Source organism: Lingula anatina, chromosome 1 (assembly GCF_051362555.1).
Source record: "Lingula anatina isolate TDL-2025a chromosome 1, LinAna3.0, whole genome shotgun sequence".
Taxonomy (NCBI): domain Eukaryota; kingdom Metazoa; phylum Brachiopoda; class Lingulata; order Lingulida; family Lingulidae; genus Lingula; species Lingula anatina.
In genome coordinates, this window is record NC_141767.1 from 45,703,646 (window position 1) to 45,720,615 (window position 16,970).

The 16,970-nt window shown below is 33.2% G+C and overlaps 2 protein-coding genes across 10 annotated transcripts in view; one reads left to right on the top strand and one right to left on the bottom strand.

The window, feature by feature from the left end:
• Positions 1-12,113, bottom strand: part of LOC106164574 (dmX-like protein 2) — a 58,730-nt gene extending 46,617 nt beyond the window's left edge. For 7 of the 9 annotated variants that reach the window (XM_086999696.1, XM_086999697.1, XM_086999693.1 and 4 more), the window contains exons 1-4: positions 11,903-12,099; positions 10,957-11,082; positions 8,105-8,176; positions 5,004-5,082 (exon numbers count right to left, since the gene is read on the bottom strand). In XM_086999696.1, coding sequence (XP_086855822.1) covers positions 5,004-5,082; positions 8,105-8,176; positions 10,957-11,082; positions 11,903-11,989 — 364 coding nt within the window. In that variant the 5' untranslated portion in view covers positions 11,990-12,099. Of the gene's footprint in view, positions 1-5,003; positions 5,083-8,104; positions 8,177-10,956; positions 11,083-11,902 lie in introns of all 9 variants that reach the window. The other 2 variants (XM_086999700.1, XM_086999701.1) reach the window with 2 other exon arrangements.
• A 156-nt stretch (positions 12,114-12,269) lies between these two features.
• Positions 12,270-15,774, top strand: LOC106162144 (tRNA-uridine aminocarboxypropyltransferase 2). The gene is made up of 6 exons (XM_013539292.2): positions 12,270-12,434; positions 13,388-13,478; positions 13,753-13,847; positions 14,319-14,511; positions 14,830-14,958; positions 15,197-15,774. Exons 1-6 carry the CDS (start codon positions 12,295-12,297, stop codon positions 15,362-15,364), a joined length of 816 nt encoding a protein of 271 aa, XP_013394746.1. The 5' UTR covers positions 12,270-12,294; the 3' UTR covers positions 15,365-15,774.
• The last annotated feature ends 1,196 nt before the right edge of the window (positions 15,775-16,970 follow it).

Here is a 16,970-nt window from a genome sequence, read left to right on the forward strand (position 1 = left end):
ACCATTTCATTGCCCAAGAGATTGTGATAACACATATAAATGGAGATGGTGGTTCAATAAGCAGGCACTAAATTGGTAAACACGTCATAATGCAACAATAAAGTCAAGCATCTTCTATCAAGATTGTCTTAATTGAGAAATCAGTTCTTCCTGTCTTGCTGACATTAACTGAAACTCTGTAGTAGTGACTAGTCTTTCATTGCCATAGTAACCTCTAGGGAGATTAACCAGGCTGCAACGCTCACAGAAAAACCCTTTCTTTTGCTTTTTTGTTTCAATACATACTTCACACATACCAAGTAATAACATCACCACCTGTTGTCAAGGAGTGACACAAGCTTGCAATATTTTTCTAACAAGGAAAAACAATTGCATTGTGAAAAATGAAAAGGCATTGTAATATACATCCTAGAACCTGCTAAGCATGTTTTGAACACAAATGAACCTACTGTCTTGTTAGTATGATCATTGGTTTTTCCCTAAGGCATGAATCTAATAAACAAGTAGCATTGTAATATTACTCATGACAAACTGTCCTGACAAAGGTTATTACTCACATTAACCACTTGTAGGAGTACACATTTTAATAATTTTCTGAATTTGCCTCTTATTTGCAAACAACGAGAGAGAGAGAGAGAGAGAGAGAGAGAGAGAGAGAGAGAGAGAGAGAGAGATAGCAACCTATATTAGTAGGGCAGTATTGGCAAAGAAAACTACAGCAAACATTACACATCACCATTAGCTAAACCCATGGCCCAATGTCTTGTGAGGCAAGGAATGTTGAGTACTGTTTGTACTGATCATGATGGAGTACCGTTTGTCTGCGAAACACAACATTGCAAACATATTACTAAAATGTACTAATGCCTCAACACAATTTCGTCCATCTAATATTTATATTTCACAACAGTATCTTAACTTTACTTTTCCAGTGACCTTAAACTGTACTAATTTGGGAGTATATTTCTATGCAGTAGCATACATCCATGAATACTAAGTTGGCAGTAATTTGTGATATGGCATAAGGTTGAACAATTACAGATAGCCACTGAATGGATTGTTTTTCAATCAAACAATTTCTCTTTCAGTTTTTATTATTAATTTGGAAAAAAAAACTAAAGATGTCTCATATACAAGTCTTGAATTAAATTGGGAAACATTTTCAAAGCAAGCTCAATATGTATGCTCTGCATTAGAGAAGCCCATAAAGTAGCTTTCACCTGATGACGCCCTATGTAATATGCTAGAAATTATGTGCCTGTCTTCACATTTTCTTTTCGTGAGTGGTAAACTATATGATACACTGCACTATGTAGAAGGAAATAACCTTCAAATGTCATCCTTATCAAGTGTGTTTGGGTCATTTACTGATGCTGACAGGGATGACTGCCATGAGCATTTATAAAATTAATGATTCTCAGTCTGAGATGTACTTTTGTGAACATTAATAATCTTCCATATGGACTTATTTTTGAGAAAGAGAGATAGAGAGAATCAAGTTTTAACATAAAAATGAGGCATTTAAAGGTATAATAACTCTTCGTTTTGGCCAAAAAATGAATTTTCCTGGAGTACACAACAATTTTCCCGTACTTACCAATGTTTAATGAATCCATTTTTACATTCGAAGTTAGTCCCTGTTTTTTTTCTAAAAAGTTTGGTTTTTTGTTAAAATCTCTTTAGAGATTATAACAGAGCATAGCCATCAATGGAGGTCACGTGGTCTAAAGACAAGCTCTGATATCAGAATAATAGCTGTAACTGCTGTTTTTGTGGTACAACAGAAAATATTATATTTTTATGAGTTGTTCACAATGTTTTTATTGTGAAATATAGATCTCATACGAAGAGTTATTATCCCTTTAATATCTAGTTATCATAATTGCAATTTGCAGTGACTGTAAGTCCCAATGAACTTAGTAAACAAAGAAAGGAGCACTTGAAGTGTTACTGGAATTCTTCCTATATCATGCCCATGACTCCTGTGAGAACACAAATGGCAATCATCAATTTGACATGTTGTAAAACCCCACTATGCATAAAAGAAGACATCAAGTATGATTTTAACCAAAGACACAATGGTTTAAGATGAGTTCACAAATGGAACCTTTAAGATGGGCAGCAGAAAAGAATTCAATTTGGTAGATTCAATGTAATTACTTTGGGAAATATTTCTTAATGATATCTTATATAGAAAGAATGCAAATCAGTTTAACTAAAATAGTTAATGATAGTATAAATCAATATTCATATGACTTCTCCATGGTTTGTCCATGATGGAGTACAGTTTCACGATGTTCACCAAACATCATTTAAGTCAGGGCATAAAAAAAGCTCAGCACCTGTGCTACATTTTAAGGCAATATTTGCAACCTAAAAAGCCTAGATATGTAGTTATACTTCATGCACATATCATTTTAAGCATACTGTGTGTATAACAGACAAAATGTCATAATCATCTCTCTACTCAATGTACTTTCGGTTTGGGAGTTCAACTTTCTTATATTCCCTTCAACCCAGTGAATGCAACAATAGCAACCATAAGCTCTTATTCAATTTTGGGTATCCTTAAAATTACATTAAAAAGAAGCAAATTAACATTTCTGAGAATTGCGGACTGTATTTATCAGATCAGCTGTCTTTTGAGAGGTAAAGAGAAATAGATGCAGTGACCAGACAGGAAGAAATCCAGACTTTTTTCAAGGAGGCAAGTAAGTAATCTACTTTCTTGGTAAGGTTATATTGGCAAGAGAGTCTTTACTGCATTAAAGAATATGGTAACATAGCAATTATCTGTGAGGATTTGGTTTCACAACATGGTTGGATAATATAATAGATATGGTATTCCCATATCTTTTGCAGAAAAAGGCTCTTGAACCTAGGTTACAAACATACAACCTGCTGAGAAGCTGATCAAGCAAATTTGCAAGGAATGTTTGTACCTGTAAATCTATAATGAAGCAAGTGATGGAGAAATTGCATGGCATAGACCCGATTACCTGGATACAAACAGAACTTTTCATTTGAAAATCATCTATATTATTCTGAAAACAAAATGAGGTATAAGTAACAGCACCAGAATAAACTGAACTTAGCTCCTCATTTCATTATTTTCATGTTTTTCTTTCTTTTTTTTATTTACTGATTCTTCTTCTATCCAATAAAGATAAAAATGATTAGTAAATTGATTCAAGAAATACCCTACAGATGTCCACGAAGTTATAAAATTGAGCTAAAAAAAAAAAAACTCAAGACTTGCAGAGTAATGGCTGTTTAATTAGCTTTTCATGCTGGATCTGATCTTAGAGTATTTAACTGATAGAGCCAGTCTCAAGTGTCCTAAATCATGCAAATCTTAGGTGGTATTTCCAGTCAAGTTGAACAAACCTTGTATTATCTACCCAGAAGGTGTGGTTAAGACTTTGCTGTCCCACTCACTGAAAATGAAACTGCGGTAAATTGGTCTCTCTCTCAGGTTAATACAAGATTAAGACCTTTATTATTACACTTATTTTGAAGGAAATAATAAATGTAAGCACTGTAATAAACCATCACACCATCACATTTGACAGATGTGGTGTAAAGCTTAACCTATCCTATCAGTACAGTGTTACTTAGCATCATGTAGTGTTCTTTGAAAAACACCTCATAATATGGGGTATACACTTCCCATAGGCAGGGATGACAGGTAAAGTGCATTTCCCACCAAGCTGCCATGGCATTACACAGTGCCAATTATCTCTGCAAACTAGGTGAATATGGTTTTCAAACATGAGGCAGTCTAATATAACTCTTCTGTTCCATCCACAGCCAATGCATTTGCCATTGTGATTACATTGCAATTGGCCTTCTGGACAGATATTGTAGCAACTTATCATGACTGTCTACTGAGATACTCTATTCTAAGTTAAGCTGCCACAACATGACAAGAAATACAGCCTGAACCTAGCACATAAGTGAGTGGTGACAGCATCATGTATTGATCACAAGATCTTTCTTAAGGCAACTCCTGTAAGTACCAGTCTTTCCCAAGGCATGGATAACATAAATATCTCTATAGTGGCACCGTTACACAGGCAGAATCTTAGATTGGCTAGTTTGGAGTTTAACCTGAATTCATGTGGATATGATCAAGGTTATAACAATTGCTTTCAGTAAGAATGGTTGCACAGCAAACCAATAAACAATCAGCTGAAGGTAGCTGATTAGTATACCTACAGGCACAGCATAACATAATTTGAGCAATACATGTATAACATCATCTCAAAACCAGTTTTGCACCAACTTTACTTATGCATTGTGTGAATGTGAACTAAGGCACACCTCAGGGTCAAAACTCATGTCCACAGCACACATATATACTAAGACACATTACCAGTGACACCAAAACAATCAGATTCACATGATGACCTGAAGCTTCACACAACTTCTCTCTCTCCCCATCTCACAAATTGCGATATAGTACAAACACACCCACATACAGATAAATGTAGGAAGTGTGCTTTTCACATGATGACCTAAATGTCCAATTTACATATCTTTCAATCCAACAAATCATACCCCCCCCCCCCCCCCAACACACACACAGAGTCACACATACAAACTGCACTTTTGATCCTTCTCTCACTGGCAACCCATTCATATTGCTTGATTATGTGGCCATTTGTCATTTTTGGTTAGGTTCTGCATCATATGGCATTATATGTTGTCAGATTATATACCATGGTCAATATATGAACAGTATTGCTACCATGTCTGGCCAGTGACATGTTTACACTCCAAAAGTGGTACATATGTAGTGCACACTGCATTCAAACCAATTCAGCGTAGACAAATAAAGAAAATGTAGACTGAAAAAACTTGTGGTGTAGGAATTTTATTTGGAACAAAATAGAAAATCTATTGAAAAAGATAAAACAATCAGAATTTTGATGCACACCAGGTTTGAAATTAGAAGATAACACTGTTTACCAGTGTAAACGAGCACTAGTTTAATTTCCTACCTTCTAGGTTCCATGAGAGACATGTAATATAGGAGTCTGCTTCAAATGTGCCTGTCTGGTACCACTGGTAGTCTAAACCCTAAAATGAACAATACAGAGAGTTATCTTAGCATCTATGGTTTTAAGACTACTTTATGTTCTTCCTCTTAGATATTGAACGATGGGTTTGGTTAGGGATTAATAAGGCACTGTTTTTTTAAAAGACAAATATGACTGATAAGTGCAAAACTAAGATTATATATTATACTATTCAAGCAGTTCACCCAGTAAAGTTTTTTTTTTTTTTTTTTTGGCTTTCTCATATATTAAAACTATTTATGGGTGACAAGGAAATTTATGTGTCTATGGGCACTGAACTTGAGGAAAAAATCAGTCATGAATACAAAAGCTGGATTGTTTCTGTTATTTATAGAGTAATAATACGTTCTTCTTTTTCTTATTTTCTTAGGCGATTTATTTTTAAGTTATGACTTCTAAAGAAAGAACTATACATATATGAGAAAATGTATAGGATCACAAAAATAATTATATAACTCTTGAACAGTGGAAGGGTTTTTCCAATCACATGACAAGCACAGGTTAAATTACATTTAAACATTCACTTCTCATTCTTTCTTGATCAGTAAGTCATACTTAGAGGTAGATTACTGTAAAATAAACATTGTGCAGTGAATATTGAAATAAACAGTATTGTTATTTGTGTGAAAAAATAGTGTTACAGAGTTCACACATTCATAAAATCAACAATGATTCAATACAAAAGGAATACAGCAAGTTAGAGAGGGGAGAGGGAGAGTAGGTAGCAGAAACTTATTGGAAAAGGATAAATTTTCAATACAATTAAGAAGGTGATTATCTTGTAATGATGTCTTACATTCTCATTCAAAAGAAATTGAAAAGTCCTTATTTCCAATCAGTAAAGCTTAATTACCAAAAACCAGCAATAACAAATGAAAAATGACTTTTGCAAACACTCTTGTGCTATTCCCTGGACCTAGATGGATAGCACTCTTTTAAAATGTTTTTTCATGATCAAACAAGAGGAAAAAAGGTCTGGAAATGGAGTCATCTACTTAAGGGTCTCAATCAATAATAGTTCTCTTGTGCTGGCTGATTGGTGTGGCTGCAGGCACCGAGTGAATAATCATGATGGGAAAAGAAAATAAAAAGGTATAGAGTCCAACAGCATGTACAACTTGGTATTTTTCTCCATACTACCTGAATAAGCCGATATAGGTCCTGGAAAACAGCAATTATTCATATTCAGGATAGATGTTCTACTCATGTATGATAAGTGTTTTAAGTATTATGCATGGGTAGAATTCACATGAAAAATTGAGGTAGATAAAATAATCCATACTGGTACAACCCTATTGATATTTAACTAATTCTTGTCATTTGTTTTTGTTCTACACTTCCTCATAGGTGAGCATATGGTTCACAATTCCCAAATATAATGTCATTTTGCATTAACACAAAAAATCATTCTTGTCATAAATTCAACAGTGCATTACACACACATCAAACTATGGGTTTTACTCTAACCCCACCAATGACCATACACACAGTCAAGGCAGATTCTTTTTCATTATTGATTTTGGATCAATCTAAGCCGCAAAAGGAAGATGAAACAATGCAATGTGGTGTACACTGAAACAAAACACCAAAAAGCAATTATAGTTACGGAATGAAGGATCTTTGGTATCATTTCCAAGAAATAACTTTGGAAAAATTATTTTGAACTGCCAAATAGTATGAGTTTGCATATGCACAAATAACTACTTAATCAAACAAAACTTTGTAGTCATGAAATTATGTTGGATTTTTCGTTATTTTCTTTTGTGTAATACATGTAACTGGTCAACATATGGTATTTGTTTTCCTTCTGATCAGTAACAGATGAACATAAACAAAATAGTGATTCTTTCACTTCAGCTTTTCTCTCTGCTATCTATTCCCTACATGATAATGCCTGATGTTTAACCTTTATGAAATAGAAATATGAGGTGAAAAATGAAATATTGCAAAACCTGAACTTTTAATTCCTATTCTCACTAAGTTTAATCAAGCTACTGCAATCACCATCTGTGAGTGAGTGGACTGGATAACAGAAAGTGGGGGGGGGATTATAAACTAAATTATTCAGGCAAGGGCACATGACTGTTTTGTGACTTGCACTATAAACCCACAAAATAGATAAACAATAAAAACATATTGTACATATATAATCTGTCACCCTGATGATAAGGATAAAATATCATGCATTTAAGCTGATAAATAAATCATAGACACAATTTCATACTTCATCCTAGAGAATGATATTTGTCACCTTCTTCTAAACAACCTCATCTACTTCATTAATACTAAATCACACCCTCAAAACACTAATAAAAGATCTCTAATCAATTATACGTATGCTATAAGGAGAGATTCGCTGAAAACAATCTGAAACTTGGGGTGCTCTAAATAAACAGGATATTACACTTTCTTGTTAACAATTGATAGCATAAATGTATATTCTGGTGCACATTAATATCATTATTATTATTACGTATTTCTGTTATCAGATAAAAGTTCAGCACAGCCACAGAATAGTTTCTGATATTCAGCAACTATAATGAGTAATAAAAACTGCTATGATTCTTTTAATGAAGGCATAAAACATGAACTAAACAATACCCTTTTTATACATAAGTGTGATTATTTTCTGAATGGCACCTATTCCCCCCTTAATTTGTGACCTATGTTTAGAGGGGAAACCCCAATGTCATTGGACAGAAATGTAACCTGTTTCTAAATACATTACGTATATGTTACTGCCACTATCACATGAATAAAGAACAAAAACACTGTCTACTTGCTTGTCATCAACAAACAAATGATGTTCCAACTATTTCCTTGTATGCACAATTCACTTACTACTTATCTTCTTTTTTCTTGGACTTTTTTTTCAAATGACTAATTCTTTAAAGATTTCACAATCCTTTACCCAAGGGTCATTAAAAATACAACTTATTTTAAGAAAATGACGAATCCTTGTGCCTGGCAATGCTGCAAAGTACATTGTACCATCTGTCATGTTGACTTTTAGAAGTACTTACATGTGGTGTGTCATGATGAAGAAGAGGAGTTGGTTCAAAGATGTACACTTTATTTTCATATGAAGCTGCAATCTGAAAATATTTTTAAAAAGTACATATTAGTTAATAATCTTACATTTTACTAAGAGCAATTTGTTTACTGAGATGCACTCATTAATCTTTAACTAAATAATCCATATATCAACCTGATCAAAATCACATGCCACTTAATATTTACAAATCATCTAAAAGAGATTTTAGTTCAAATTAATTTGTATACTCCTATACTATCATTGCATTTAAAGCTGCACTTTCACTCTAAGTGATGAAAAATATACATTATATCATCATGACATTCAGTTAATTTTTCCGTATAGGCCTATTCAATATACTGCATATATTTGTTGTACATATGATTGTATCATGCTTTTCAAACATGCTAAATATGCTGTATAAATGAAGTCCTCTTTAAGTTATACAACATAAGGTCATTAATAGCAGCCTCAAAGAAATAATATCTGAGATAAAATAAAAAGCTGAATTTGACATAAAGAAAGCATTTCCTCTAAAGGGAATACTTCTTCTTTAGATTCATTTGGATAAATGAGACGTATCTTCAAATTTTGAAATCCCTTTTACAAAAAATATTTTGATATACCATGCACTCAAGGATTTGATAACATAAACCTGTAGTAAAAGTTTAGTGCATGTCATTAATATTATGTAAATATCAGAAACAAAATCATTGATAAATCAGCTGTGTCTAAGGGTGAAATCAATGGTTATTACCTTATTCCTCTATCTTCTCTGACTGATCAATATACTGTTACAAACATACGAAATAATATCTATGCACTGAATGATAGGTCATGTTATGAATCTGGCATTAAATATCGACAAACTTTCCATCCTTAGATAAGTCATGAAAATGCATGAACTTAAAGAAATGAAGAGGTATTCACTTAAGTACTGTGGGGATATCATTCTAGGTGGAGTTTTTATAGAAGTGTTAATATAATATACTACAATTGTCCCAATTTAACCTCTAATATCTTTTTTTTTTTAGTTTTTATCTAATAAACAAGTATAAAATACTATCTTTGATATTCTCAAGCAGATTGATGCCAGTCACTTCAGGTAACAATATATTTGATTTCAAGCAGTGATATGAAGCAAAATTATAATCATAAAATATTCCTTTACATGGGCTTGTATCATCATAGTGAATTTCAGTCAACTTAACAGCAAGACACTTTATACTTTACCTAAAATAAATGCAAAAAAAAAGTCAATTTGTATTTATAAGAATTCTGATTTGTCTACCACCAAGCTTTTTTTTGGAAAAAATTACATTGCAACTATAGAGAGACAAGCTTATAACTACCATGTAAACTCTTACAATAGTGAAATTAAAATAAATTTACTGTAATAAGATCTTTTAGGAAGGTTAATTTTGAAGATCCACACAATGAACACTCAGATATGCTTAGTTTCTTTATCAAAAGTGCAACAAAATGCGCTAACTTCTACCTTACCAAAACAGATGGTGCAAAGAGAAAATATTGATTGATAAAGGCAAATACAACAGACTGCTTCCCTTTTGCTTCCTGCACAGCTATTTTCATTTATGATGAAACTGCCGTGTTCGTTCAATTCAAAATGCCTTTGTGATAGATTGAGGAAATTAAGTGATTAAATGAAATAATGGATTAAAAACGTCTACAGTATTTAGCCAATTTAAAGCCAGGATGAAGTCTGTATTATTGTGGTCATTTCTCCAATAAGTGTTGCCTCCTGACCATTTATTTTGATCAATAGTCAGACCTAAGGTTAAGATGATCCCATTATCACATTGTCTGTTGCATTGAGTTAGCAATAGGCTACAGTAAAGCAGAGGCCAAAAGAATGTGATTAGTTCAAATGAACATCAAAGCTAGACAATACTGCATTACTGAAGTGTATTCGACAAGTCTTCACAGTGTTGAACTGCACTTCTGGGCTTTTCACATTCCTAACTTTGTACTGTACAGGCTGAAGTACAGTTTAATTTTTCTTTTTGACTATATTCAATGGACCTATATCAATTATAATAAATGTCTATAAAATGTTAACTGCCAACAGCAATAATTTTTTAACTAGATATATCAACCACCAGTTAGAGATTTAAATGTTTTCTTTCAAACATAATTAGAAAGTTCAATATTTCCAGTTAAGTCAGATGAGATCATGTGTTAATTCCATTTTCACAACTCTGATCCATGAACAGAAAAAAAACTGCCACAGTAAAACTCATAATTGTTACATGACAGTATTGCCAAAAGAGCTTTTAAATCATATTTAAATTATCTACATCAAAGAAACAAGAGTTTTGTGATAAATTATCATTGCATCACATAAATATTTCACACTGATAACATATTTCACGAACAAATTTCAATTTTAAGGTATCCTTGCCCTCCAATATGTTACCAATGCATTTACACAAATGTAAAAAAAAAAAAAAAAAAAAAAAAAAAAAAAACTCCTGATCAATAAAAAATAAACAATAAAAGCAGAATTAACTATCATTTTATCTTTTTTATATAAAACCCATTTAATATAAGATCAAACTATCAGAAGTGTACTGCTATTTATTTTGTTAAATCACCAGTCAGTGTGTCTCACTTGTCCAGACACAAACTTACCATCTACCAGGGTCACAGATTGATTTTTCACTATTCACAGATTATGTCTCTGGTTAAATACGGTCAAATCTTCTAAAGGCTGGTAGAAAATGTGCCTGTAATATCTGCCGCCCTGGTAGAGGGTAACACAAAATGGATCACATCATTTGTATTTATCTGTGTATACTGCAAAGCCACCAAATATCTCACCTTTCCTGTGTCTATAGAACAGTCTATGCAGCTGACTTGAATATTACCATGAGTGGCACCAGGGATTATCTGAACTCGCTGAAAATCACTAGCTAAAATGACAATGTCACACCCTGCAGCATATGCCTGAAAAGAGAGAGATATTGGTTTACAGATTAAGTATTGACTGCTTAATGGAAACATCTTCAAATAAACCAATTCAAGATATATTGACCTTCAAAGAGTAATTTGTTTTTGATTCCAAGGTTTTTGATTATGTTATTCAAGTGGTTTTTCTAATAAAATGAGCAATGATATCAACTCTGTTCAATATTCTGCAAATTGCGAGCTATACAATGTGTGAAAAGAACACTTTAAACAAGTGGTAATTAATTAAATCTGAACTTTGATCAATAATATTTCTGTGAGTTACATATTAAGTATCCATACACCAGCCAATGCTAGTCACATTTTTGTTTAGCAAGTGTTATTTGACAACCTCCAAACTTAACCTATTCATATATTTTCTTTAAACATGAGATGTGGTCCATTTCACTTGCTTGACAATGACTTAACAAAGGCGAATAATTCTGCAGCTTATTAATCCAGGATACAAAAACATGCCCCTGACTCATTATATTCATCGTGCCTTTTCTTTTCAATACTCAGTACATGAATACTCAGTGAACAATACCACTAGATAAGAAATAATAATAATTTTAAAAATAAAAACAAATGCAACAGGAAGTGTGGTATTCTTTTAGACAACTTCATTAACATTACATTCTTGGATTCACACGTTTTACCTTAATATAGGTTTTAAACATATAAGCAAACATGAAAACTCAAACCTCATAAACTTACTTACACCTCCACAAACTTGGTAATCATTTTTTGCGACAGACATTGTTAATGAATGTGGAGACAGTGAAACTGATTAAAATCCTGCAAATGGATGCAAACTTACCGTGAAGTTGATACCTTCCACACTTCCTACAGCGTAGCAGTGATCTCCAGTATTGACAGCACCAGTCAGCACTTGGTGCCGATTCATGATTCTGGTTAAAATAAGTCTTGATGAGAGCGTCTGCAGGATTTTTTATTCGCTATCGACCGACAGTCGCCCACTGCAGCCATTTTACAATACTTATACGCGCGTAAAATTGCTTGGTGATATACTTGGCAGCACAATAAGTTTGAGAAATAAAAATGATATGTACAGTGGTACATTATTCAAATAGAAAAATGTTTATATAAAAAATTATATAAAGTAAATTTTATATAAATAAATTTAAAGTACCTCATGACATGTGATCGACTTTAGGGTGCTTGATAAAATGTTTCATCCGGGCTCTTGCTATGGATACACCCAGTGAAACAAACGCCGACAATGAATGCGATTCACTAAATAGTGAAAACGAGCTCTTTAGAGATTTAGGAGATGTTATTGAGGCAATAGAAGAACCATTAAAAAAGAGGGACTTATGCAAAAAGTGTTGGTAAGCAGTATTATGTTCACAAACACCAGTGATTCTTTGACGTGAACAAAGGCAGAAGACTGAAGTCTCGTGCGTCGTGGAGCAGCTTTTTACCAGCTCGGTCTTACTCTGTTTCTAGCACGAAATTCATGCGTTAGCGCTTCTATATACGGTTTTTGATAATGGTGCTCACGCATGAAAGCAAAGGCCCCACAAAAACTTTAAAATGACGACTAATTTGCATCCAGCTCTCAAATCTTAATCTTAACGCTTATCTCCTCAACTCGCCTTGAATTCAGCAGAAGGAGGTAAGATACTACTAGTAGTTATGCCGCCGTCACGCCGTGAAAACCTACACCCATTGAAGACTTTGATTTTCATGCTTTGCAATTGCAGTTTACAAACGTTTTTGAGAAATCTTCATCAAAAATATCATGCACATGTTCAATAAGTACATAACTCAAAACTTGTTTCACTTTTTTGGTAAATAAAGATAATTTTTCCACTTCATGACAGTTAGCTTCATGTGAAACTTGAAAGGGAAAATAACACTGTCAACTGAGCACTCTCTTCACCCATGCCAAATAGCACACCAAAGACTTCTGAAGTATTTGTGTTCATGCTTTGTTTAGTAAGCAAAACAGCCAGAAGTAATAAGTGCAAGCTAGGATTTTTGTACTTTGTACTTGAACATTATCATTTGTAAATCCTCCCAAATATTTGGCATTATAGTTTTATTCTGTCTAATTTCCTCTGTCATTTGTAATTGGTTCAGATCCATGTCTAATGCAAAGTAGATGCACATAATTTTATGTTGATAGAATTTCCAGCATGAGTAAATTTTTACATTTGTAATTGTTTTATATTTTTATGAGTTTGCATACATTACGTCAAAAAGTTTTAACCTTTTATATTTTAAGTTCTTATTATATATGGTTCAAATGTAGTGATAATGAAACCTCATTTCCTTTTAGCCGTCCAATTACTGTATGTTGGTGCCCATATTTACCATTAGAGCCTCTTAATGTAAAAACTGCCATCCATATATTCCAACATCCATTTGAGGTAAGTGTGTGTGTGTGTGTGTGTGTGTGTGTGTGTGTGTGTGTGTGTGTGTGTGTGTGTGTGTGTGTGTGTGTGTGTATTGATATTGATATAACATAATTGCTATTTCTAAGTTTAAAGGAAATATCTAACAGTTGAGAAAATGAACACAGATTGTGATGATAGCAATTAAAAATATATATATATATATATATTTTTTTAATTGTTTTAAATGAATGTATGAAAAAGTTTGGTATTTTTCACCAATGAAGTATCAATGTTTTTATTTTTCCAGGAGGCCAGAAGTCTGAAAACTGCGCCAATGCTTTATTATGGTCTTGGGCCTAAGAAGTGTCACATACATGTTGGCAAAAAATTTCCAATAAACAAGTAAGCTGGATCTTTAGTCAATTCAAAATACCAATACACATTAAAATGACAATCCCAATTTGCCATATTTTTATTGGACAGTGAAAGTTTACTTTTAAAGGAATTGTTTTGTTTAAATCAAAAGTTTTCTATCCATGATTGAAACTGTAATGTCCAGTCTTTTCCCTATGTCTGCACATTCTGCAAAGCTTGTTATCTTTCCCAGTTCAGACCTTCTAAAGTGATAAAATCCCTCAAATGAAAGTACTTGGATGTCAATATTACCTTCTGAAATATACTGGAAGAAACTATGTTTTAATTATTATTATGGGAAACATTCAGAACTGGATTACTTCAATAAAATGGTATAAAAAAGCAATCCCAAGTGTGCAGATTGGTATGAATATCGATATCACTATTTTTTTAACTAAAACATGTATTGTTAGATAAATGAGTGTTTGTGGCTTTGTACGTACTGTCTTTTATTTTTAGGTATCCAGAATTAGAACAGGTTATTTCCAGCCCAAACACTCTGCTACTTTTCCCTGGACCAAATGCTGTAGATATTAAAGATATAGAACCTAGAGATGGGAGCGTAGCATACAATCTCCTTCTAATAGACGGAACATGGACTCAGGCCAAAGGAATGTATAGACACAATGAAATATTTCAAAATTTAAGACAAGTATGTATTTCATTGGTGCCTTGTGTCTTTATTAGGTAGACTTTGGATTTATTTCATTATTGGTTCATACTTTCCCCACCTGTCAATTAATTGGATGCTTTAGTAATAAGATATGAGTTAAAGAAAAGCAATTCTTTTAAGAAAGGTTTTTTCTTTTATATATGAAAAAATCCTAACATTGACCCCCCCCCCCCCCCCCATGATAGTCAGTTTTGACCACTCCAGTTGCATATTTTCACTTTTTTTTTTTTTTTTTCAGATATAGATTTCACAACTTGAACAACATTATTTAAGTAGTTATACATATTTCCTTTGCAGGTTCAACTTAGTGAAACTGGAGTCAGTGAATATGTGATACGAACACAGCCCACAGATGGAAGCCTTTCAACACTAGAAACTGCTGCCGTGACAATCTCCATATTAGAGGGAAGACCAGAAATTAAAGAGGTATTTGGTGCTGTCTCTCTCTCTCATGTAGACCTTTAGCTTTGATTACAGTTAGCATATCAATTCTTCAAAAATTTATGCCAGCATACTGAAGAAGGCAATAGAATTTGCTGACTGCAAACTAACAAAGTGTTACATTTTCACTGCCTTTGTTTTGAGAATTTTCATTGTATTAATTTATTTATTCAAGCAAAATGCTAATTTTCCTTTTTTTCCTTTTTTGTCAAATCAATTTCAGATTTTGGTGAGACCTCTCAAAGCATTGTGTGATTTTCAACTCCAGTGTGGAGCAGCAAAACATCACAGTAAACAATATCTTATAGAAAATGGACTATATACAAAGAAACTTCCGAAAAAGTTTTATAAAAAGCAGGCCAAAAACCTAACATGTGAAGATGATTCATGACAACATTGCTCAACATTTAGTGTATTTATCCGCATTATATGTTTCTTTATTAAGACAATACTTTTAACAATTTTACTGAAAGTAGTATAATTTTGTGAAAGTATTGTTGGGTGTATGTGTTTGTGTGTGTGTGTGTGTGTGTGGGGGGGGGGGGGGGGGCATGTAATCAAACAGTGATATTTTCCAAGATACTGGTATTTTATTTTCAATGGCCTTCTTTATTTAAAAAATATAGCAAAAGCAGATGTCTGTAAACTTGATCTTTGGATATAGCTATAGAAATTTGCTTATCATCCTTATTGTCCAGTGGTAGACTCAAATGTCCATCATCACCGTACATTTCAGTTGACAAAGGTATGATAGTTCCATAAGTGCATAATCCAATTAAATGGCCTAACGATTAAAACTAATCATTGGTTGCTGTCGACCAATTTTTTCTGGAATAGGAAAGGAAGGAGCTGGAAAATTATGCTTTTACCAAAGCCTGTGGGTAAAACTGCCAAAGTATCCTGTCCATCTTATAAAGATTTCAATGTATGGATCTGCTTGTCCTTCAGATCACCTCTTGTTCAATTCAGTAACTGATGATCATTGTCCAGTGAAAGTATTGTTTTCCTTTTTTTTCTTGTATGGTATTGCATATTACCATCTCTTGTTCATTTTAATAACTGGTATCATTGTCCAGGAAAAAAATCTTTTCCATTGTTTTTTTTTTGTGTGGTAGTGCATATCACCACTTCTTGTTCAATTCCATAACTGGTAATCATTGTCCAGTGAAAGTATTGTTTTACATTTTTTTTTCTTGTGTGGTATTGCATATTACCATCTCTTGTAAGCATGTTCATTTTAATAAGTGGTATCATTGTCCAGGAAAAAAATCTTTCCCATTGTTTTTTTTTTTTTTTTTTTTTTGTGTGTGTGGTATTGCATATTACCACCTCTTGTTCATTGTTTTATGAGTATTCAAGTATTGTTTTACATTTTTTTTTCTTGTGTGGTATTGCATATTACCATCTCTTGTACGCATGTTCATTTTAATAAGTGGTATCATTGTCCAGGAAAAAAATCTTTCCCATTGTTTTTTTTTTTTTTTTTTTTTTTTTTTTTGTGTTATTGCATATTACCACCTCTTGTTCATTTCAATAACTCTTAATCATTGTCCAGTGATTATTGTTGTAATCATTTTCCATTCCGAACCAAGCTTGTGCTCACAATTTCAGGTAAATTTCTATGATAATTGATGGCGTTGGTCATTTTTTACAACAAGTTTCTTGCTTTCTGCAGACAGAGAACAAGCTGGATCAAGCCCTTTTCCTCAATTTGGCCGTTTTGATACAATTTTAAAATGTGTGTTTGTAGCATGGTGAGAGTTTTGTCTATCGGAGTGGTGAAAGTAGATCTGTCGATAGCAATGAGTAGGGTCCATTCAACTGCCTGGATTCTCATTGATTCACGTCCCGTTATTAGCAGTCCGTCTGATAACGGTTGGATGTCAGCTGAATATGCCTGTTTGGCAATTACCATTATAAGGAGTGATAGAGTAAAGCTAACTCCATTGCCTGCTCCATTTGGTCTATCCACTCTCGGGGTTTCCGATGGGTCTTTT